The sequence below is a fragment of the Somniosus microcephalus genome, chromosome 8 (assembly GCF_052327205.1).
Source record: "Somniosus microcephalus isolate GS21.2 chromosome 8, FLI_Smic_1.0, whole genome shotgun sequence".
NCBI classification, from domain to species: Eukaryota; Metazoa; Chordata; class Chondrichthyes; order Squaliformes; family Somniosidae; genus Somniosus; species Somniosus microcephalus.
Genome location: NC_140994.1, coordinates 19243642 through 19267383, shown reverse-complemented (window position 1 = coordinate 19267383; position 23742 = coordinate 19243642). Strand labels below are relative to the sequence as shown.

Genomic DNA, 23742 nt, shown 5'->3' with positions numbered 1-23742 from the left:
AAACTGACAGGGAGGCGGGTTTGGGTGCGGAATGGGGTCGGGACCCCTGATTTGGGGATTTTAACCCCCCGCACGCCTCCAATCCCGACTCCACGGCCCAATGAAAATCCTGCCCATAATGTACAACACTTATATTGCAGCTTTCACAACCTCAGGATGCCACAAAGCGCTTTACAGCCAGTGAAGTACTTTTTGAAGTGTAGTCATTGCTGTAATGTACGAAAAGTGGCAGCCAATTTGCGCACAGTAAGATCCCACAAACAGCAATGTGATAATGGCCAGAAAATCTCTTTTTAGTCGGGTTGGTTGAGTGATAAATATTGGCCAGGACACCAGGGGATAACTCCGTTGCACTTCTTCAAAATAGTGCCATGGGATCTTTTACATCCAGCTCAGTTTAACGTCTCATCCGAAAGAAGGCTCCCTTAGTACCGCACTGGAATGTCAGTCTAAATTTTGTGCTCAAGTCTCTGGAGTGGGACTCGAACCCACAATGTTCTGACTCGGAGGCGAGAGCGCTACCCACTGAGCCACGGCTAATACTAATCAAACAGCACGAATCATTGCCACCCATAACCTGTTTGGGGAATGTGATCACAAACAGGAGTATAGAACTGATCTCGGAGGGGAAGGGGGAACAAATCTTGCAGCTTGCTGCACAGAATCTTGTCAAAAAGCGACTGAGCGAGTGCAGCAGTGAACCAGGACACACGGGTGGCCAACTATATGGCAAGAGTTCAAGCTGCTGGAAAATGAAGGCTGGCATTTGCAAAGAAAAGCTGACAGAATCAGTGTCTCATTCGACTGTAAGCAGCTCTCCACTCAAGTGCAGAGGGAATGAGTTGGGGAAAGGGATGCGTATGGTGGAAATGATTAGTTATAATGGACACTGCATCAGGCGGGAAAGTGGCTAGAATGCATGATCACCGTCACACAAGAAAGTATTGACATTCTGTCACAGTCTTAATAAACTCTGCTCCTGTCTGTATCGCAAAGGAGATGGGAGAAAGAACGACTTACATTTATATTTATATTTTGCTTTCTCACACCTCAGAAATGTTTCTTTTACATACAATGAAGTTGCTTTGAAGCGCAGTTACCATTTTATGCAGACAAAGGTGGCATTGGCTGTGCTCACAGCATGATCCCACAACCAATTACATGAAAAGCCAGTTCATTTGTTTTGGGGGGCATTGGTTTAGAGAGTAATGTTGGCCAGGGCACTGGTGGAACTCCTGCTCTTCTTAAAATGGTGCCATGGAATTTTTTTTTTTTAAATCACATTGTGGCTGGATTTCCCATTGCAATTTGAATCAATGGGGGGAAAATTTCCCCTTCTTCAGCATGGCGATATGAAAGATTATGTTCATGAGCTTCTGAACCATACATATGATATTAATTTGGTTTGTCAGACATCTTCTTTGAATTGTAGCTCTTTTTTTGCTGTTTCCATATTATAAAAAGGACATAGAGGCACTGGAGAAAGTGCAAAAAAGATTTACTAGGATGATATCAGAACTGAGAGGTTATACCTATCAGGAAAGGTTGAACAGGCTCTTTTCTCTAGAAAATAGAAGACAAGAGGGGTGACCTGATGGAAGTCTTCAAGATTATGAAGGGTTTTGATAGGATAGACGTAGAGAAGATGTTTCCACTTGCAGGCAAGACCAGAACTAGGGGGGCATAAATATTAGTGTAGGGGGTGGCATGCAGGTGGTGTTGCTTGGCGCGTGCGTGCGCCCAGTCAGTTATGCCTCTGATTGTTTTGTGAGCGGTTCGAATCGCTCCCACTCCCCTGGGTTCTAGACACCGGACTTAGGTACAAGGCGGCGGTACAGGGAAGACTCGAGTAGACAGGTGGTTGGATGTAAACAAAACCAAGATTTTATTAAAGAGGAAAAACTTACTTAATACAATCTCATGGAAAAGAATTACTAGTGTACACTTCTACAGGCAAAAATTACAAGAGAATCATAATAATACTTATATACTTATACAGGGAATGGGGAACACACGGCACATCGAGGGAAAACAACTATCTTAACAATCCCCTTATCCTCATCCCACCCCCTATACCTAACTAGATTAAGCTATGAGGGGTCAGAACTTCATGCTCACCCATAAAAGGGTTTGTTAGATTCAAAACAGCGGTTGGGTTCGGGGTTCACTCTTGGTGCTCTCTGGAGCTTGTCGTCGTCACGTGGCTTCCAGGCGCTGCAAGGGTGTTGTCCAGGTTCGCGTACCCCAAAGTTACAGTCTCTGTTTGGGTACTTTACCTTGCAGGGATGGTTCTTTGTCGACAGCCGCCAGATTGAGTTGGTGTGCAGTTATTCGAAGGTCGGCCGAGGCTGAAGGCCCGATGATTCGAAGCCTCCCCTCGTTTGGTCTTCTTCTGCCGGTCTGCCCCTCGGTGGTTTTCCCTTCTCCCCTCGTCTCGTCCCACCTGGCCTGAATTTGTCCGTGTCCGCCCGACCCGGTGCCGGGGCAGTTCCAGATGGAGTGGGAAAGGGCACGGGCAAAGGCCAGGGGGTAAGCGCGGGACGGGGAAAGAGCGGCAGCCACGAGGGCGAGGGGCCGAGGAGCAGCACCAGCACACCAACCAATGAACGCACCTGACGATCTTGGACACCAACTCACCAACTCTCCTTGCTACCCGAGGGGGCCTTCAATTATACCTTCATCGAAAACCCTTATCTGCCCGCCAAATCAGGTTAGTTCTTTGTTTAATCTTCGCGGGCTTGTTTAAAATAATGGCAGCAATACATATTAACTAGTTTTGGATGGCCGGTAATCGCATCTACCGGCCCGATAATTGACTTGTCCTAAAAGTTCCTTGATGGGCCTTGTCCGGCCTCGATGGCTCGGTTAATCTGTTTCCAATAATATAGGCAGACTGTTTGATGGCCTTAACTATAGGCCTAAACTGAATTTAAGTTTTGTCTCCAATTCGGTCTAATCCTGTCTGGTTCCAAAATACAAAGTTTCTCTTCATAGAAAGCCTGCAGCCTTAGTTTCGATTTCTCCCAAGCTGCCTGCGTTGCAGAATCCATTTTGGAATCCCACAGGCTTTCTGCCACGAGGCACGGACGCCATCTTGGGTACCCTTTTTAATTTAAAATGTCCACGCAGGGTCCAGTTTATTAATAACAGCCTTCGGGGAAATGCAGAAATTTTGCGAATCTTACATTAGTCACTAATAAATCAAATAGGGGATTCGGGAGAAACTTCTTTACCCAGAGAGTAGTTAGAGTGTGGAACTCGCTACCACAGGGAATAGTGGAGGCGAATAGCATAGATGCATTCATTGGAAAGCTAGATAAGCATATGAGGGAGAAAAGAATAGAAGGAGAAAAGAATAGAAGGATTTGTTGTTGGGGTTAGATGAAGAGGGGTGCGAGGTGTGGGCCTGTTGGGCCGAATGGCCTGTTTCTGTGCTGTAAATACTTTATAACTTTGTTTCCTTTCATTCTGTGAGTAATTTATATTAGATTCAATCTTTTGTACTCAAGGACTTGTACTCAAGGGAGCCTTGTACAAGATATATATGTATTATTCTATTTTTTAAAAGAAGCTGCAATAAAAGAAGTAAAGGAGATAAAATACAAAGATTATACTTATAACGTTGTAAAGTAAGAGAGCTATGTCCTGCTAACATCTGCAAGGTTTTGAGGTGATCGATCTCAGATAGTCTTGTGGTAACACTTGAGCATGTCCAGTTCTGCTCCAAGATGCTCTACTATTCTAAGCTTTATGTCTGCCCTTATATACATTAAATCCTCTTTATATTATGGGAACTTGAGCCTGGATTCCATTGTTTCCACAAGCCAAGCAGCCTCCCAACCACTCCCGCACATTCCCAAAAGGCAGCCCACGGTTCCCATGCTGTGATCCCATAAACACAAGATAACCACAGTAGACATGGTGGGCCCGATTTTCGGCTTGTGTGGGAAATGGTCGGATTTCCCCGAATGTGGGGTTTCTGACACACATAAAAAAGTGTCAGCCAGCCCCACGCAATTTTCCCTCAATTGGCCAATTAATTCCCAGCATGTGGGAAGCCTTGTTAATTGTCTAAATCGAGTCAGGAATCCCCACAGTATGATGTCATCATTCGTGGTGCTTTCAAGGTCCATGGCAAGCACTGCATCCTCTGAAGGCTTCCAAATGAACCATACAGGATGGCATAAGGAGCCTGCAGCAGCTGTGGCCAGTGCCAGACCCCGAGCTGCCTTCAAATTCGACGAGGCTTCACTGCAGGCATTATTGGATGGGGTTAGGGCCCACAGGGAGGTCCTCTTCCCTAGGTCAGGGAGGAAGAGGCCTCCCACTGAGACCAAGGCTGCATGGATGCAGGTGTCAGCAGATGCCAACTCGCTGGGAGTCACCAGAGGAACCTTGGCATTATATCTCTAACTCCTTCCTTTACTCCCCCACAGTACCATCCAGAGCCCCCGTCCTCACTGTGGAGGAGGAAGAGGCTGTGCAGCCAGACTCCTCAGAGGAAGCTCCAACCTCTGAGGGTGCAGCGTCATCAGAAGTAAGCGCACCCAGCACCAGCGCAGACACTCACACCTCGGGGGGACCTTTGGGACATAGAGTAGTGTTGTCACCTGGTGTTTCACAGCTGACAAGTGAGCCTCAGCAGATTCTGGAGACAGGGGCAGCAGTGGAGAGTCCTCGTCGGAGGGCGCAGGGCTCTGCCAGCTCAGCTCAGCTGCGCTGCATCTCGACCCTCTGCCTCTGGGTCCATCCGCAAGAGAAGAGGTGATGGATCTCCATGCACAGATGCAGGAGTCTCTGGCAGGTTTTGTCTCCAGGGTCGCTGCGAGTGTGGAGCGAATGGAGGAGTCCATAGCGACCATGAGCAGAGCCTTTGTGGAGTCATTGGTGCATGAACGCAGCACCATGGAAAGGTTGGCAACCTCCATGGAGGAGATAAGTCGCCAACATACGGAAAACATGGTGAGTGCTCATAAGAGAATGACATCTCTTGAGGAGCGTTGGCCATCTGTTGAACAGAGAAACCAGATCTTCATGGAAGTCCTTCTGAGTAGGACTGCCAGTGCAGAAACGGGTCCCACTGGCCCCCTAAAGCGCAGCAAGGTGCTCTCAAGCCACTTCCAAGCGCTGGCCCCTTCTGGCTTGTGCAGCTTCAGGTGAGTGAGCAGCAGCCTGGTGCTCCTGGTACTCATCCTGCTGTTCCTGGTTCTGCTGCTGCCACCTCTGCTGTTGGAGATCTTCTAATGCCAGGAAGGGAAGGTGCCAAAGGCCTCCCATGCTTCTAGCAGATGCCTCGGTTGAGGAGGTCCTGAGTTAGGGTGGTGAGAGGGGCTTCCCAGGAGCTCACACTGAAGAAGTGTGTGAGGCTCCAACTTTCTGCAGCTGCTCCTAAGGCTTCAAATAGTTCCCCCAAGCCTTGATCAACAAGATCCTGCAGCCTGCAAATGCTGCCTCTTTAAATATCTTCAGCCCTCAGCGACCTGCTGCTGCAAGCAAGCAAGCCAGCTGTTTTCACGCCAGCTCTCATCGGCGGGGTTCTCCGCAGGTGGGTTTCAGGTGGGGAAAGCCCCAAAGTCGCAACGGCACGGGAAAATCCACTTCAACAAGCAGATAATTGCTTGTTAGTGCTCCGACGACCAGTCCCGCCAGCGGCGGGCGGGACTGAAGCGGGGCGCGTGAAAACAGCAGTCCGAAAGTCGGACGGGGCGGGGAATCAGGCGGGGGGGGTCCCGACCCGCTTTTTCCGCGATTTTCGGACCACGGCCGCATGAAAAGCCGCCCGACAGCTGCCCGAAAATCGGGGCCGATGTCTTCTGATGTTACACAAACTGCTGACAGTAACAACTTTGAATCTAAAAGGCCTATTCCACTGAAAAGCCTGCGAAATATATTTTTCTCACACTTTCTGAAGGGAGTGAAAGGGAATGTGGTTGTGGTCGGGGACAGTATAGTCAGGGGGATAGATACTGCTAATTTTAGCGCCCTGAAAAAGTTAGTGCCCCTGCGGCCGATTTTCCCAGGTAGCGCCCCGAGAGGGAGGGGGCCGCTACTGGAAGTGCCCTGCATTCCTCTTGGCGCGCTGTGAGCCAATATCGCGGTGCTACGTGCCGCGGTACTGCAGACCTTCCTCCCCTTATTAAAGGGGAGGGGCGTGGCACAGCGCATCCCGGTGCCCAGCTGGGCCACCAGGGATCAGGAGTGCTGGCAAAGAGGAGTGCCGGGCTCACAGAGAGCAGCCGGCACCCCGCAGAGGGGCTTCACGGGGGACGGGGACAGCAACGGGGGCAGGTGCTGGCAGGCGACCAGCAACAAAAATGGCCGCCCGCCACCTGCCCTTTAACTCGCGCCGCCCCGGCCGCAGGTAGGCGCCCCTGACCCCAGCGGACATAGCATCCGGTAAGTCGGGGGGCACCACCCAATATTACAGCCGGGGCGTGAGCGGAGTGCTGTGCACAGCGATGACGTCATTGCCAGCGGCGCCGCGCGGCACTAACCTCCCGCTGAATTTCGCAGGAAGCGTTAGCAGCACCACACCCAGGCACTAGTTGATTTGTGCCCCGTTAGCGCTAATGGGATGTGCAAATCAACCGAAAGTAGCCCCCAAAGGATCTTAGCGCTGAAAATCAAGAAATAGAATCAGTGTGGGTGGATTTAAGAAACAGCAAGGGGTAGAAAACATTGGTGGGAGTTGTTTATAGGCCCCCAAACGATAGTTGTAATGTAGGGCAGAGTATAAATCAGAAAATCAGAGGCGCATGTAACAAGGGTAATACAGCAATCATGAGGGACTTTAATCTACATATAGACTGGGCAAACCAAATGTGCAGTAATAGTGTGGAGGACAAATTCATGGAATATATGCAAGATAGTTTTCGAGATCAGTATGTTGAGGAACCAACTAGGGAACAGGCTATTTTAGATCTAGTATTGTGCAACAAGAAAGGGTTAATTAATAACCTTGTAGTAAAGGAGCCTTTAGGGAAGAGTGACCATAATATGATAGAATTTTATATTCAGTTTGAAAGTGACTTAACAGAAACCGATCTACAATTAAAAACAGTGTCAAATGTTGACCCTCAGCAAGTCTGCCAGCATCTGTAGAGAGAGGAAGCTCAGGTTAACGCTTCAGGTCTTGGGACTCTTTGTCAGATCTCAAAATGCTATTGGTCTTTTCACAGAAATCACAGAAACCCCACAGTGCAGATAGAGGCCATTTCGGCCCATCGAGCCTGCACCGACACATATCCCACCCGATCCCCGTCACCAACACATATCCCACCCTATCCCCGTAACCCCACGTATTTAATCCCCCTAACACTAAGGGTCAATTTATCATAGCCAATCAGCCTGACCCGCACATCTTTGGACTTACTGACGGTAGGTCATAAGACGTTAACCTTACGTTATAACTTAACCCTACCTTCCTCTCTCCACAGATGCTGTCTGACCTGAGTGTTTCCAGCATTCTCTGCTTTTTTTCCCAGATTTCCAGGATCGGCAATTTTTTGCTTTTCGTTCATACGTTGGCCCAACTACTGTAACATGACTGGGCAAAATGCATTTAATAAAGGCAGTTTGTGCTTGTGGCAAAGTGCTTCTTTTATTAATTCACTAGTGCAAAAGGGGAAAGATAATTTGTCTGTGCTTAGTGTGCCTTTTGCATTGTGACTTAAAACCAGAAATGCACTATGAAGGGCATAAGAAATGGACATGGAGTGAGGAAGAACATTTCTCATTAAACTAAATGGGCCTAACCATATGATACAAAAATGACAAAGCGTATTCTGGCTGAGTCCACACATCAACACCAGGATTGCTGTTCTGCTCTACTACTGTAGTAGGTAACTTTTTTTTAAACTTGAGAAATCTAGATGAAGGGCCAAGAGAGGACAAATTAATGATTAATAACAACAGAAAATGCTGGAAAAACTCAGCAGGCCAGGCAACATCCGTGGAGAGAAAATAGAGTCAACGTTTCGGGTAAACCCTTTGTCAAGACTGAAGAAGCGCAGGAAATGAAATAGATTAAAAGGCCAGTGTGAGGGCTGGGAGAGAACAAAAGAGAAGTGAAGAGACATTAAGAGGTATTCAAAAAGAGACGAGATGATGATAGGACTAGTGGAGACAAAAGACAGCTCTAGATTAGGTGTGAAATGCGCTGGCAGAATGGGAGACAGCTGCCATGTGGGAGAGAGAAAAAAAGAGGGGGGGTGGAAAGGGCCAAAACAAAGATGTGGATAAAAAATATAAGTAAAAATGTAATAGGGGCCGAGGTTATGATCTGAAATTGTTGAACTCGATATTGAGTCCGGAAGGCTGCAGAGTGCCTAATCGGAAGATGAGGTGCTGTTCCTCGAGTTTACGGTGAGCTTCCGTGGAACAATGCAAGAGGCCGAGGATGGTGAGGTCCGAATGGGAATGGGGCGGTGAATTAAAATGACAGGCGACCGGAAGCTCGGGGTCACCCTTACGGACTGAACGGAGGTGTAATGAGTGTTGGTTGCTAAAACTGATAAAGGAAGCAAAATGAAATAAAAGGGTAGATTTATATTACATTCATGCTCAACCTCATTGTTGTACATGGCAATTCACTTGTATGCCAACTATTGTGGCAGGGTGTTTATGGTGAGTACATAAGAACATAAGAAATAGGAGCAGGAGGAGGCCATTCGGCCCCTCGAGCCTGCTCCACCATTCAATAAGATCGTGGCTGATCTTCTACCTCAACTCCACTTTCCCACCCGATCCCCATATCCCTTGATTCCCTTAGTGTACAAAACTCTATCGGTCTCTATCTTGAATATACTCAACGACTGAGCATCTACAGCACTTTGCGGTAGAGAATTCCAAAAGGTTCACAACCGTTTGAGAGAAGAAATTCCTCCTAATCTCAGTCCTAAACGGCCGACCCCTTATCCTGAGACTATGCCTCCTTTGTTGCTGACATGTGATGCTGCAGAGTAGTAGCAGCAGTGGTGGTTATATGCTGTTGCTCACAACAGTAAAAAGTAGTCCCAGAAAGAAGGTGTTGTCATACCGGTGACATCACACTGGTCTGGAGGCCACAGCCGTGAAATAAAACAAACTTCAAAGTGAACATTGGCCAGTTATTGCAAACAGCCGGGTGCTTTTGTTGGTGACACCAGCAGCAGCCTTTTGTCACCATGTGGAATCAAATGTTACAGCCTGGACTTCACCATAACACAGCAATGCACATGTAAGAATGCATAGTATAGGACTGCAATGTCAAAGAAAAAAGCATTTGCCTCTTCCCTATATAACAAAGGATTAGAAGTAGGGTACTAAGGCCTAGAAATTCAGTGCCCTTAGCGCCGATTTTGCGGCGCTAGAGGGCCTAGCGCTGCAATTGGCGCCGGCGCCGAAATTGCCTGGGGCCCTTCCGCCGCGGTAGACCGGTAGCGCTGCGCCGGCACCGATGACGTCATCGGTGTGCGCAGCGTCCCGGTTGCCATGCCGACGGGCCCCAGCGCCGAAATTCAGTTGCGGCCGCCTCGCCCGTGGCAGCCGCAACTAAGACTCTGGCAACAGAGTCTTACATGACTTTGCGCCGGCGCATTAAAGGCCCCGCGGCGGCCGGCCGCTTTCCCGCCGGCCGCAGCTCCCTCCCCGGACTTCCCCCCCCCCCCCCCCCGGAACAGAAGCAAGCCCGGCACTTGTCCGAGGTGCCGGGCTCATTTTTACAATGATTTTCGCGGGCCGCGGCCGGGTGCAGGCAGCTCCTCCTTAAGGGAAGGAGGAGGGCTGCACTTCCTGAACCTGCCGCACCGCAGCGGGCGCCGCAGCGCCGGAATAGCGCCGATATTCAGCGCGTAGCGCCAGTTTTCAGGCGCAAACAGCTCTCAGCAGCGCCGGCAGCCGTTTGGGCGCAGAACTATTGAATTTTTGGCCCGCCCAGCGCGACTTAGCTCCGGCACTAACTTCCGGCGCTAAAGCCGTCGCTGCGCCAAAACCCAATTTCTAGGCCTAAGACTGTTAATAACAAAACTCATTTAATGCTGGTCATTACTGGCCCTGGGGATCTCATTATTGCTCCCGTCGAGGTGCACAGGCCATTAATACCCAATCAGAACCGAAATGGTGACTATTTCATCGCGTTATATTTAATGTTTTTTCAGTAACTCCCTGGAGATACTAATCAAATAGCGAGAACACCAAGTAATCTATCCAAACCTTCACCTGTAATTTAATGAAAGTAAACAGGAAGAAAATTTGATCACAGCCAATCAATAATAGCCAAGTGAAATATCAGCAGCGGTCGTTGCAGCCTGTGGGGAGAGTGCTTTCCTGGGAAAGGGAGGGAGGCACGGTAGCTGCAACGAGGATGCTGGACTCCCAACTTGGAAGTTGGAACTGAATATCGGGCGCTGCGTATAACGGGCGGTCGATCAGATACCGACCGTTTTGCGCCACCGCCTGGGACGAATTTCTGGGCCAGCTCATCATCAAGAGGACGAAATGGTGATTAGAACACCAACCATAACATTATTCAAGCTCTCTTCCTGTTAACTGATGGGTTAAAAACATTGAGTAAATGTGGATGCAAAAAATTGCCGACAGTTTTACAGTTAAATTTGGTAATGAGAGCTACGGAAGTATCATTTCAATAATTCCTACAACAATACCTTTAGTGTTTCTTTCTCCTTCTCCATGCGTTGATACTCCAAGTGTTGCTTCACTAGTGCAGCCTCTTTCGAGCAGATCTCGTCCTTCAGCTGGTCGATGTGATGGTTCATGATCTTCAGCTTTCGTTTCATTTCAGCTATCTCATCCTTAAAAAGAGGAATTGTAAAAATGAATAAAAGCAATTATAAACATTTTGTTAAACTACAAGGCAGCCGAAAAGTGTGTCTGGTTGTTCCAGCAATGCACATATCCATTCTCCCTCACCAATTTTCTCTTCTCCTTTCCTGAGGGCATTGGTTACGTGGTAGGGTATGGTACCACTGGTGTTGGGCACTCTCAGTTGCCTCAACCATGTGGCCATAATCCATGTGCAAGACTGAAACTAAACGGCAGAAGGTTAATAAACAATAGTTGGGGGGGGCGGGAAGGATCAAAGCCCACCCCAACCTTTTTCTTACCCAACATCCACACATGCACATTTCTAGCAAAGACTGCAATCAGGAAGCTCATTTTTAGCTTTGCTAACCTAGGGTCGATGAAGCCAATTGCAGTGCCCCTGTCCCAGGTGAGATCAAATAGCTCAGCAAAGGCCATGGATCAAACATGGCACCTTGCTAATCTGCATGGCTCAGTTTTGCACGTGATAAACTTGCTGAGCCATCGGGGAGGGCTCTAAAGTGGAATACAAAACAAAACAAAACTTTAATTTTACAATTATGGCTAGGAAATGAATGATGTTACCAAGCTAATAACTGACTACACTTGAAAATTAATTATTTTGCACCTATTTGTAATGATAAACATTCCAACGACTGATAGAGAATGGGTTGCTTATAATACTGGGCTTGCTCACACTGTCCGAATGTGGAACTGTGACCCACCTCAGGACAGCACTTCCTGCTATACCATCGCCATAGCAACTGTACCTGCACCTTGGAAAAAAAAAGCTACTGGAATAACAAAGATTTACCACAGTAAGGCGTTGTATCTCATCCTTGAAGTCATGGCTCCTGGAGTTCCACCAAATGCCACAGCAAATGTGGTATCTCAATCATAACTTTAGATTGGCAGCTCCTGTTAAATCACCTGCATCTTGAGCTCAACCCTAACCGTAGACTATTACTTCTGACGGCACCACCATCAGCCCCACCAGCAAGGTACTGCATTGCAACCTCAACCTCAGGACTGCTGCACAGCAAGTTAACAAGAAGCTACACGCTTCAACATTAAAATTCGAATGGAAATGCTCAGAAATAGAAGGTAAAACGGTCTCTTCCAATAACAATGTATGGAGGGGGTCCGAATCTGTGACAAAGCTCATGCGCGATTCTGAACCCGCTCCGGGTTCACCGGCATGGTTTCCAGGATGTCTCGAGTGAGCGATGGTTTTGTAGCACACTCCCAGCAATCCTTCTGCTTCTAACACAGTAGTTATGGTGTCCATCAGCACATTCAGCGGCCCATTAGCAAGTCGGAGAGCAAGATTATTAAAATAAGCTTTGTTTCTTTTCACAGTGTTTGAATGTTAATGCTGAAAATGTGACCTGCACACTGACATCCACAATCAAACTCAATTATTAGATTGAATTCCTTTCCATAATGGAATAATGTGAATGCTGTTATAATGAAAGCAGGTAATTTTGCGAATAAAATTAGTCCTGATGGCTGTGAAATTCATTTTTTAATTCTCCAACATTGAGTGCATGCTGAAATTGTTTGTCTGGTTCCTTACAGCCAGCATCGACTAATTAAAGAAAAATAACGATGTGATCTGAACGAGGCTATAATTGGTCTCGGCGACCCCGGACTTGTGCAGAGAAGAAAAATCAGCTCCTGACTGCTTTCTAGTGACCCTCTGCTGCAAAATGTATGCATGGACAGCTTGTGAAGACAAGAATGAGCTCCGCCTTCCCAAAAGAAAAAAGACAGACTTGCATTTATATCGCGCCTTTCACGAAATCAGGACGTCCCAAAGCACTTTACAGCCAATGAAGTACTTCTGAAGTGGAGTCACTGTTGTAATATAGGAAACGCGGCAGCCAATTTGCGCACAGCAAGCTCCCACAAACAACAACGTGCTAATAACCGGATCATCTGTTTTTGTTATGTTGACTGAGGAATAAATATTGACCAGGGCACTGGGGATAACTCCCCTGCTCTTCTTCGAAATAGTGGCCCTGGGATATTTTACGTCCACCTGAGAGGGTAGACGGGGGCCTCGGTTTAACGTCTCATCCGAAAGACGGCTCCTCCAACAGTGCAGCACTGCCTCATTATGCTGAAGTCCCACAACCCACAACCTTCTGACTCAGAGGCGAGAGTGCTACCCACTGAACCACGGCTGTCACAGCTTTCCCAGGTGGAATAGCTGCTGACATTCGCCTTCCAGACACACCAATGAAGAACGAGCACTGAAGTGAAGCTGCTATTGCTGTCCCGGCAGGTGTCAGCTAGCTCAGCACAGTCCACAACTGGATTGGAACCCTTCTGATCTTTTAAGTTGAGATTCACACCAGGCAATATATTAGTAACTGATCCACCCAGTTTTTTTTACTTTAGGGGAAAACTTTTTTATTTAAAATTTTTTTATTTTCTTGTCAGTTTTCAAACGTTGATGTTTGGAACACTTGCCGTGTACACCAGCGCCAAATTACGTTTTTTTTTTTTAGCCAAGAATGTATTTTTTTGGTATCTCATTACCACAATCCTGACTTGTGAACCCAACAGTGTTATACACTGCACGTTTGGGATGCACTGCAAAAGGTTGGTGCTGACACCGAGGAATGTGGCACAACTGTGAAGTAACAGTCTAACCACCGGCTGTGCTAAGTACAGCCCAAAGATAGCAGCGTGATACACGGACGCAAGTCTGACCTTTCAATTTAACAAGTCGGTGACGAAGCTGCGATTCACAGTTACGTCACTACATCATGGCGTGGAAAAGTAGAAGGGGCTGCCGGAAAGGCGTTTACAGTCAGCACGGAGAGATGCAGGCCGGCTGTTTCAGCTGATCCTTGTTCCGAGATATTTCAAATGTCAGCCAGCAGGAACTGACTTTCCGTGTCACACAGCACCCACAAAAAAAAAGCCCACGTGGCTACATTGGGAAAAAAAAATAACATTGGCCCGTATTTTCCAGTGCCTACAGCTGCATGAGAGCCCGTAAAGGCCCTGCAGGTTCCGGGTTTTCCCGCGCGAAGCTGGAACTGGCAGTCCCCGGGAGAAGGGCATCCGTGGGCAGGAGAGTTGCGCTATTTGGCCAACTACAGCCCAGCGAATGCCCGTGAAATTCTTACGCCTGGTAAAAGCTTAAGGCCTGCTTTTACCAGCATAAGAGTTTAAATGATTTTTTTTCAATCATTTAAACATTAAAACACCTGTAAAATAAGTTAAGGTTATTTTTAGCCCCTTTATGTGAAGCCCTATTTACGTTTATTTTTCAAAAAATTAAATTTTTGTTTTAAATGTTTAATTAAATTGTATTTTAATTAATTTTAAACATGTAATTTTTTTTATTTATTTGGGATGTAAATGTGGTTTTTATGTGATCCCATTCATGCGTTTGGAGTTTCCGAACATACAGAATCCCCAAAAGCATGAATGGGGATCCCCTTCTTTCATTGGTTGGGCCGGCCCACATGATCCCAGGGGTGCTCGCGAACCGCCTGCGTCCCTGGGATACGTGGGCCTCTGCGCATGTCTACGCGTAGAGGCCCAGGAGCGCAAGTCTCCATGGATCCCGAGGCAGAAGGTAGGCACGGATTTTATTTGCGGATCGGAGGCATTTCCCCACGGAAAGCCTCCGACCGCAAATTCAGGCCGATATACTGCAGAGAGTTACTTTTGTGCAGAAGACTGGCCTTTTCTTCTTTCCCCAGTCTTAGCTTTCATAGGATATGCAGCACAGAAACAGGCCATTCGGTCCAACCAGTCCATGCCACCATTTATGCTCCACTCAAGCCTCCTCCTGCCTTTCCTCATCTAACTCTAGCAGCATAACCCTCTATTCCCTTCTCTCTCATATGCTTATCTAGCCTCCCGTAAATGCATCTATATTATTCGCCTCAACCACTCCCTGTGGTAGCGAGTTCCACATTCTCACCACTCTCTGGGTCGTCATCTTCGTACGTGTCTTCACACTGTTCCCTTTGGGGAACTGTATGAAGTGGTGGAAGGATTTCTGGCCGCGATTAACGCTCCTTCCGTGACCGTAACCATCTTCGTACCAGCCATTAGGGTGGTTAGTCCTATGGTGGGAGGGTTTTACGGGCTCCCACAACCCATACGAGGGGAGGGGCCACCCACACCCACCCACGGACGCAAGTATCCCGCTGGATGTCAACCCAGAATTTAGAGCCGGAGCTCCGACTCCACTTGCCGAGACTGTCTGGAGCGGGGTTCGAAACCCTACGCCTTCTGGCCCAGCGGCGGGGATGCTACCGCTATGCCAAAGGCCCACTCCACTCTCTGGGTAAAGAAGTTTCTTCTGAATTCCCCATTTGATTTCTTGGTGACGATCTTATATTGATGGCCTCTAGTTATGCTCTTCCCCACAAGTGGAAACACTCTCTGTGTGTCTACTCTATCAAAACCTTTCATAATTTTAAAGACCTCTATTAGGTTATCCCTCAGCCTTCTCTTTTCAAGAGAAAAGAGACCCAGCCTGTTCATCCTTTCTGGATAGGTATAACCTTGCAGTTCTGGTATCGTCCTTGTAAATAAATCGCCAATTAGCTACGTCTTGCGAGGATAGAGATCCGTGGGTGGCATCTGGTTCCTTGCCCAAGCGTCCATTCTTTATCCGAGATGGCCACTGAGTTTCAGCAGGCTGTTCGAGCATGGGGTCAGGATGCATCACCGCTGCGCTCGGTCACAAATACACCTTCAAGTCACTGGATAGCAAGTAGAAGACCCCGATTGATTTCGGTCACTCAAGCCTTCCTCATGTGGGATATTATGCTTATTCCTTGGCCAGCTGCAATTCTTCCATTAAGTTGCCACTCTAGGGCGTATAGGGGTAGATTTTGAGGCCTCCCCTCCCGCCTACGGAAATGGGCGGCTCTCCGAAAATGGTGGGGAATGACCAAACACCCCGTTCCCGCCGTAATCTTCTCCCAGGCCTACTGCTAGCCGTAGGAGCACCCGCCTTGAGTAAAGCGGTCGGCCCATTTAAAATACAAATCAGTGTCGGATGGTGTACATAGGACCCTGTTTGCCATTTTAGGAGAGCCCTGGATGGAGTGTGTGCAGCGCATGCTCTGCCCAGTATTAGCTAGTGGTCCAGTCAAAGAGGAGCCCACGGGCAAGTTTATGTTTTAATTTAGTGCGGCTGGAAAGACCAGGAGCGCTCTTCCGGGCTCCACAAAACCAGCCTGGGCCGCTGGCTCTCCGGGTCAGATAACAGCCGAGCCGCTCGATATTGCAGAGGCCTGGAGCAGGCGGGCTGCCCATGGTTGCTTGTTTTCTGCCCGCAGCCCGCCAACAGAAAAAGACTTGCATTTCTACAGCGCCTTTCATGACCACCGGACATCCCAAAGCGCCTTACAGCCAATGAAATACTTTTTGAAGTGTAGTCACTGTTGTAATGTGGGAAACATGGCAGACAATTTGTGCACAGCAAGCTCCCACAAACAGCAATGTGATAATGACCAGATCATCTGTTTTAGTGATGTTGATTGAGGGATAAATATTGGCCAGGACACGGGGGATAATTCACCTGCTCTTCTTCGAAATAGTGCCATGGGATCTTTTACATCCACTAGAGAGAGTAGACAGGGCCTCGGCTTAAGGTCTCATCTGAAAGACAGCACCTCTGACAGTGCAGCACTCCCTCAGCACTGCACTGGGGTGCCAGCCTGGATTATTGTGCTCAAGTCTCTGGAGTGTGACTTGAGCCCACCACAGAAAGTTAGTGAGGTCCGGCCCGCCCCGGCCCTCAGAAATGACCACATCTCCCACCGGGACGGTCGGCCAGCCGGCTGGAGCGCTCTGCCGGTCAGCCATGCGAAGTCCACTCAGGGTGAAAATCTATCCCACTGGATCTCCTCATACTATGCGCTAGTTAGCGATCTGGTGCAGGTGAGCACCAGATAACTCAAGAGATATCCCAGCCACTGCTTTTGTCTCAACGTGGCTGGTTACATATACAAAACAAAACCTTATAGCAATCCAATATGTTGCAAGATACAAAAAAAAGCTTAGGATTCAGATCAACACTAGAATGCTCGATTTTCAGATTCAATTTACATAAAGTCTCAAATCTTTGAACAGCTCACTATTTCAATTCAAAGTTCACCAGGCACTCAAACCTGCCCACCTCAACATCCAAAACAAACTCCCTTTCCAAAGAATACTTCCAATTCCTTCTTGTCTTCCCAAGATGCTCACAGTTTAAATGTGGGATCCATGTAATATATTTCTACAGTTCAGCAGCGGACCTTTTCATGACCTGAAGCTAAATTACTTTACGTTTCACCATACTTCTCTCTGTTTCGCAATCAACGGCTTTTGAAATGTTTGCCCAATAACCTTAGAGCTGAAATATTTGAGCTTCTAGCAATCTGGAAATCTATCCATTATCCTTCCAATGCTGAGGACAGTTATTAAGTGGGCGGCCTAGTGTGGAACTGAACCATGCTGACCGGGAAGCTCCCTCATTTGATCCCTGTGCTGATCTAGCTGTTCCAGCCAGATACCAGTAAGGCCTTGCAATTGGTTTCACTGCCACTGGGCTCAGGAGAACAAAATCCTGACCGCTCCTGTTGGAAAATCTTCACAAGTGGATGGTCACTTCAGCAAGGCTCTAGGAGGCAGCTGGTGCCCAGCAGGAGTCAGTGGGGCAGAGCTTGACTTTGTGAGATAGTGTAAAACAGGCGACAGCGAATCAGCAGCCCATCTAACATCTCTCCATTGGCTTCAATGGAAATAAAATAATCGGGAGACATGGAAACCAGGCTGCCGATTCGTTATCACCCGTTTTACTCTATCGCACAGTCAAAATCTACCTCAGTAACTTAAGGAAAGGAATAGAAAAAAAATTTCCATCCTGGCCCTACACAAGTAAGGCTTCTCAAGAATGAGGCAGTAGGTTTTGCATCTCAAATTTTCAAAATTGTGCTTTTTTTATTCCACATATAAAAAGGTTCCTACAGGACATGGCATCTGACTTTGATCTGTCCTCATACATCCTCCATGCTGTTACTGACTTAATTTATTAATGGGCCACTTCAAAGAGGTGCCTGTGTTCTACGTGTGATAATTGGCTTTCTTGGGCAAACTATGTACCCACCAGTTCACATTTGACGTAATAAAACTCACTACGCACTTGGTTTGAGCATAAAGCAAGGCTTTAATCAACTTGTTTCAGAACATGGAGGTCTAGTTGTACTTCACTAGTTCCTTGTCTTACAAAATGTCCCTGGGAAGCTGGGCCCATGCCCGAGTATTTATACTCCTTGGATGGCGCCACCAGCTGGCCGTCCAGCGTTATTTCACGAGTAGTTTCTTGATGATGATGAGATTTACAACAACATTTACAGTTTTTCTTTACATCTAATATCCCTTCCTTCCGACACCCCCCCCACCCCCTGAATTCAGTTACATGGAAACAGTGCATAAACTGTGTTATTGTTTATTGTCAAGCGCCAGCATGTGGTTGTTATGCATTAAAAATGGCTGGCTGGATGGACTCAGTGAGCCAGTGACTCAGGTGCTTCACCGTGAAGCGACTTACTTGAAGGATACCACTTGAGACTTTAATCCAACACTGAAAGCAGCACAAGAAAATTCAATTGTTTGGTTATGCTCAGCCAGAACTCTGAACTCTGTCCAATTGCAAGAGACTCTGCTGCCTTTCTGAATGAAAGAGACTGTGAGAACCATTCCTCCGATGGTTTTTCATGGCTGTATGTAGCATAATATTCATTTTGTGCTCTATAGTATTTGTCTAGGTCTTTCTTTAGGCAACAACTCTACTTGGTCAATAACTGATAATAGATCTTTTAGCTGATTTGCATTTAATATACAATAATCTGAAATGGGTTTGTAGCCTGGTACAAGATTACGTTAAAACCAGTAACACTTTACTACTAGTGGGATAGTTGTTAGTCCCCAATTCCACTCAACTCTAAGGAAAGATAGCAAAAAGTCTCAGCTTCCAGACTGGTGGGGGGGTGGGGGAGGGAGGGACAGGGCATGTACATGTTAAGCTGTTGAGAAGATGATGCAGAGGTACCCAAAACCATGACATTATAGAAGTAATTTTGCAATCCCGTGCTCCCAACAGGGAAGCTGCATGTGCAGGGACCACGGGTCAGAAATAATGGCACAAAATAGTAGCCCCGGTTCTCTGATTTGTTCAACCGTTGGGAGTGCAGAATCTCACCATAGGGTTAAGAAGGGCTACATGTCTCTGCTGCCATGTGGTATGTGACGTAAGAAAACTACTAGGCACTTGGTCTGAGTATTAAACAAGGCTTTAATCAACTGTTTTTCAACATGGAGATCTAGTTGTGTCCTTCACTAGTTCCCGTTAAAGAATGTCCTGAGCAAGCTGGGACCATGCCTGAGCATTTATACTCTTCCTGGACAGCGCCACCAGCAGGCCACCCAGTATTATTTCTGGTGTGGAGATGCCGGTGTTGGACTGGGGTGGACAAATGTAAGCAATCACACAACACCAGGTTATAGTCCAACAGCTTTATTTGAAATCACAAGCTTTCGGAGCGCTGCTCCTTCGTCAGGTGAAGTGGAGACATGCATAAAAACAAAGCTTATATAGTCAGAGAATAATGTCAGATGTTTACAGGTAATCTTCCTAACTGCCATTTATCACACCTCGGCAAAGAGATAATCACAGCAATCAAAGGTGTAAATGGTGTCTAAACAGGTCAGTCAGGAAACCATTACATCAAAGAACAATGAGGTGGGGTCACCAGGGGTCAAATGCTGCAGATGCTGGGGTCTGTATGAAAAACAAAAAAAGACAAAAAACATTTTTTTTGCTGGAAATCATCTGTGTGGAGAGAACAAGCCAACGACGACTCGAGTCTGGATGACCCTACGTCAGGTGGGGTTACATGTAGCGTGACATGAACCCAAGATCCCGGTTGAGGCCGTCCTCATGGGTGCGGAACTTGGCTATCAGTTTCTGCTCGACGATTTTGCGTTGTCATGTGTCTCGAAGGCCGCCTTGGAGAATGCTTACCCGAAGATCGGAGGCTGAATGTCCTTGACTGCTGAAGTGTTTCCCGACTGGGAGGGAACACTCCTGCCTGGCGATTGTTGCGCGGTGTCCGTTCATCCGTTGTCGCAGTGTCTGCATGGTCTCGCCGATGTACCATGCTCCGGGGCATCCTTTCCTGCAACGTATGAGGTAGACAACGTTGGCCGAGTCACATGAGTATGTACCATGTACCTGGTGGGTGGTGTCCTCACGTGTGATGATGGTATCTGTGTTGATGATCTGGCATGTCTTGCAGAGGTTGCTGTGGCAGGGTTCTGTGGTGTTGTGGTCGCTGTTCTCCTGAAAGCTGGGTAATTTGCTGCGAACGATGGTCTGTTTGAGGTTAGGCGGCTGTTTGAAGGTGAGTAGTGGAGGCGTGGGGATGGCCTTAGCGAAGTGTTCGTCGTCATCGATGACATGTTGAAGGCTGCGAAGAACATGGCGTAGTTTCTCCGCTCCGGGGAAGTACTGGACGACGAAGGGTACTCTGTTGGTTGTGTCCCGTGTTTGTCTTCTGAGGAGGTCTATGCGATTTTTTGCTGTGGCCCGTCGGAACTGTCGATCGACGAGTCGAGCATCATATCCCGTTCTTACGAGGGCGTCTTTCAGCGTCTGTAGGTGTCCATCGCGTTCCTCCTCGTCTGAGCAGATCCTGTGTATTCGCAGGGCTTGTCCATAGGGGATGGCTTCTTTAACGTGGTTAGGGTGGAAGCTGGAGAAGTGGAGCATCGTGAGGTTGTCCGTGGGCTTGCGGTAGAGTGAAGTGCTGAGGTGTCCGTCTTTGATGGAGATTCGTGTGTCCAAGAATGAAACCGATTCTGAGGAGTAGTCCATGGTGAGTTTGATGGTGGGATGGAACTTGTTGATGTTATCGTGTAGTCTTTTCAGTGATTCTTCGCCGTGGGTCCATAGGAAGAAAATGTCGTCGATGTATCTGGTGTATAGCGTTGGTTGGAGGTCCTGTGCAGTGAAGAAGTCTTGCTCGAACTTGTGCATGAAGATGTTGGCATATTGGGGTGCGAATTTGGTCCCCGTGGCTGTTCCGTGTGTTTGGGTAAAGAACTGGTTGTCGAAGGTGAAGACATTGTGGTCAAGGATGAAGCGGATGAGTTGTAGGATGGCGTCTGGAGATTGGCTGTTGTTGGTGTTGAGTACTGAGGCTGTTGCAGCGATGCCGTCATCATGGGGGATACTGGTGTAGAGTGCCGAGACGTCCATCGTGGCGAGGAGTGTTCCTGGTTCAACTGGTTCGTGGGTGCTGAGTTTCTGTAAGAAGTCTGTAGTGTCACGACAGAAGCTGGGGGTTCCCTGTACGATGGGTTTCAGGATGCCCTCGACGTCATAGAGTCATAGAGTTTTACAGCACAGAAAGAGGCCCTTCGGCCCATCGTGTCTGCGCCGTCCATCAATCCCTGTCCAGTCTAATCCCATTTTCCAGCATTTGGTCCATAGCCTTGTATGCAATGGCATTTCAAGTGCTCATCCAAATGCTTCTTGAATGTTGTGAGGGTTCCTGCCTCTACCACCCTTTCAGGCAGTGAGTTCCAGATTGCAACCACCCTCTGGGTGAAAAAGTTCCTCCTCAAATCCCCTCTAAATCTCCTGCCCCTTACCCTGAATCTATGCCCCCTTGTTATTGACCCCCCTACTAAGGGGAAAAGTTCCTCTTTATCTACCCTATCTATGCCCCTCATCATTTTGTACACCTCAATCAGGTCCCCCCTCAGCCTTCTTTGCTCCAAGGAAAACAACCCCAGCCTGTTTAGCCTTTCTTCATAGCTGAGGCGCTCCATCCCAGGTAACATCCTGGTGAATCTTCTCTGCACCCTCTCCAAAGCAATCACATCCTTCCTATAGTGAGGCGACCAGAACTGCACACAGTACTCCAGCTGTGGCCTCACCAGCGTTTTGTACAGCTCCATCATAACCTCCCTGCTCTTATATTCTATGCCTCGGCTAATGAAGGCAAGTATCCCATATGCCTTTTTAACCACCTTATCTACCTGTTCCGCTGCCTTCAGGGATCTATGTACATGTACACCAAGGTCCCTCTGACCGTCTGTACTTCCTAGGGTCCTACCACTCATTGTGTATTCCCTTGCCTTATTTGTCCATCCAAAATGCATCACCTCGCACTTTTCAGGGTTAAATTCCATTTGCCACTTTTCCGCCCATCTGACCAACCCGTTTATATCGCCCTGTAGCCTGAGGCTTTCCTCCTCGCAATTTACCACCCCACCAATTTTCGTGTCATCTGCGAACTTACTGATCATACCTTTTACATTCTCATCCAAATCATTTATGTAGATCACAAACAGCAAGGGACCCAGCACCAATCCCTGAGGTACCCCACTGGACACAGGCTTCCAGTCACAAAAGCAACCTTCGACCATCACCCTCTGCCTCCTGCCACTCAGCCAGTTTAGGATCCCATGCGCCAAGGCACCCTGGATCCCATGGGCTCTTACCTTCTTGACCAGTCTCCTATGCGGGACTTTGTCAAAAGCTTTACTGAAGTCCATGTAAACCACATCCACAGCATTTCCCTCATCCACGCACCTAGTCACCCCCTCGAAAAATTCAATCAGATTGGTCAGACATGATTTACCCTTGACAAAGCCATGCTGACTATCCCCGATTAATCCTTGCCTCTCCAAGTGGTGACTAATTTTGTCCCTCAGAATTGTTTCCAATAATTTCCCTACCACAGATGTTAGGCTCACTGGCCTGTAATTCCCTGGTTTATCCCTGCTACCCTTCTTGAATAATGGTACTACGTTAGCTGTTCTCCAGTCCTCTGGTACATCCCCTGTGGCCAGAGAGGTTCTGAAAATTTGTGTCAGAGCCCCTGCAATCTCCTCCTTTGCCTCACACAACAGCCTGGGATACATCTCGTCCGGGCCTGGGGATTTATCCACTTTTTGGCCTGCTAAAACCGCTAGTACCTCCTCCCTCTCGATGCTAATATGTTCAAGTATGTCACAGTCCCCTTGCCCGATTTCTATGTCTACATCGTCTTTCTCCACAGTGAACACAGATGCAAAAAGTTCATTTAAAACCCCGCCTACATCATCTGGCTCTACACATAGATTGCCACTTTGGTCCCTAATCCGCCCTACCCTTTCCCTGGTTATCCTCTTGCCCTTAATATACTTATAAAACATCTTAGGATTTTCCTTTATTTTGCTCGCCAGTGTTATTTCATGGCCCCTCCTCGCCCTCCTAATTTCTCTTTTAAGTATGCCCCTGCACTTTTTATACTCCTCTAGGGCTTCCTCCATCTTTAGTCTTTTGTAACTGCCAAAAGCCCCCCTTTTTTTCCTAATGCATTTTTGTATATCCCTTGTCATCCAAGGTTCCCTTTGCTTGTTGGTCCCACCCTTGACCTTTACAGGAACATGTTGGCGTTGTACTCTCTCTATTTCCCTTCTGAAAGTCTCCCACTGTTTTGATGTGGATTTTCCTATAAGTAGCTGCTCCCAGTCCACTTTGGCCAGATCCTGCCTGATCATATTAAAATCGGCCTTCCCCCAATTTAGAACCCTTATTTCCGGGCCGTCTTTGTCTTTTTCCATGACCACCTTAAATCTCACCGAATTATGGTCACTGTCGCCAAAATGCTCTCCTACTGACACTTCCACCACTTGCCCGGCTACATTCCCTAGAATTAGGTCCAGTACCGCCCCCTCTCTTGTAGGACTTTCCACATGTTGGCTCAAAAAGCTCTCCTGGATGCACTTTAAGAATTCTGCACCCTCTAAGCCTTTCACACTCTGACTATCCCAATTAATATTGGGGAAGTTGAAATCCCCCACTATTATTACCCTATTATTTTCGCACTTCTCTGAGATTTGCCTACATATCTGTTCCTCTAT

At 47.7% G+C, this 23742-nt stretch overlaps 1 protein-coding gene across 1 annotated transcript in view; it reads right to left on the bottom strand.

The window, feature by feature from the left end:
- Positions 1-23742, bottom strand: part of cfap58 (cilia and flagella associated protein 58) — a 304094-nt gene that overhangs the window by 197802 nt on the left and 82550 nt on the right. Inside the window, exon 11 of the mRNA XM_085994322.1 lies at positions 10644-10790. Within this exon, the coding sequence (XP_085850448.1) occupies positions 10644-10790 (147 nt within the window). The remainder of the gene's footprint in view (positions 1-10643; positions 10791-23742) is intronic.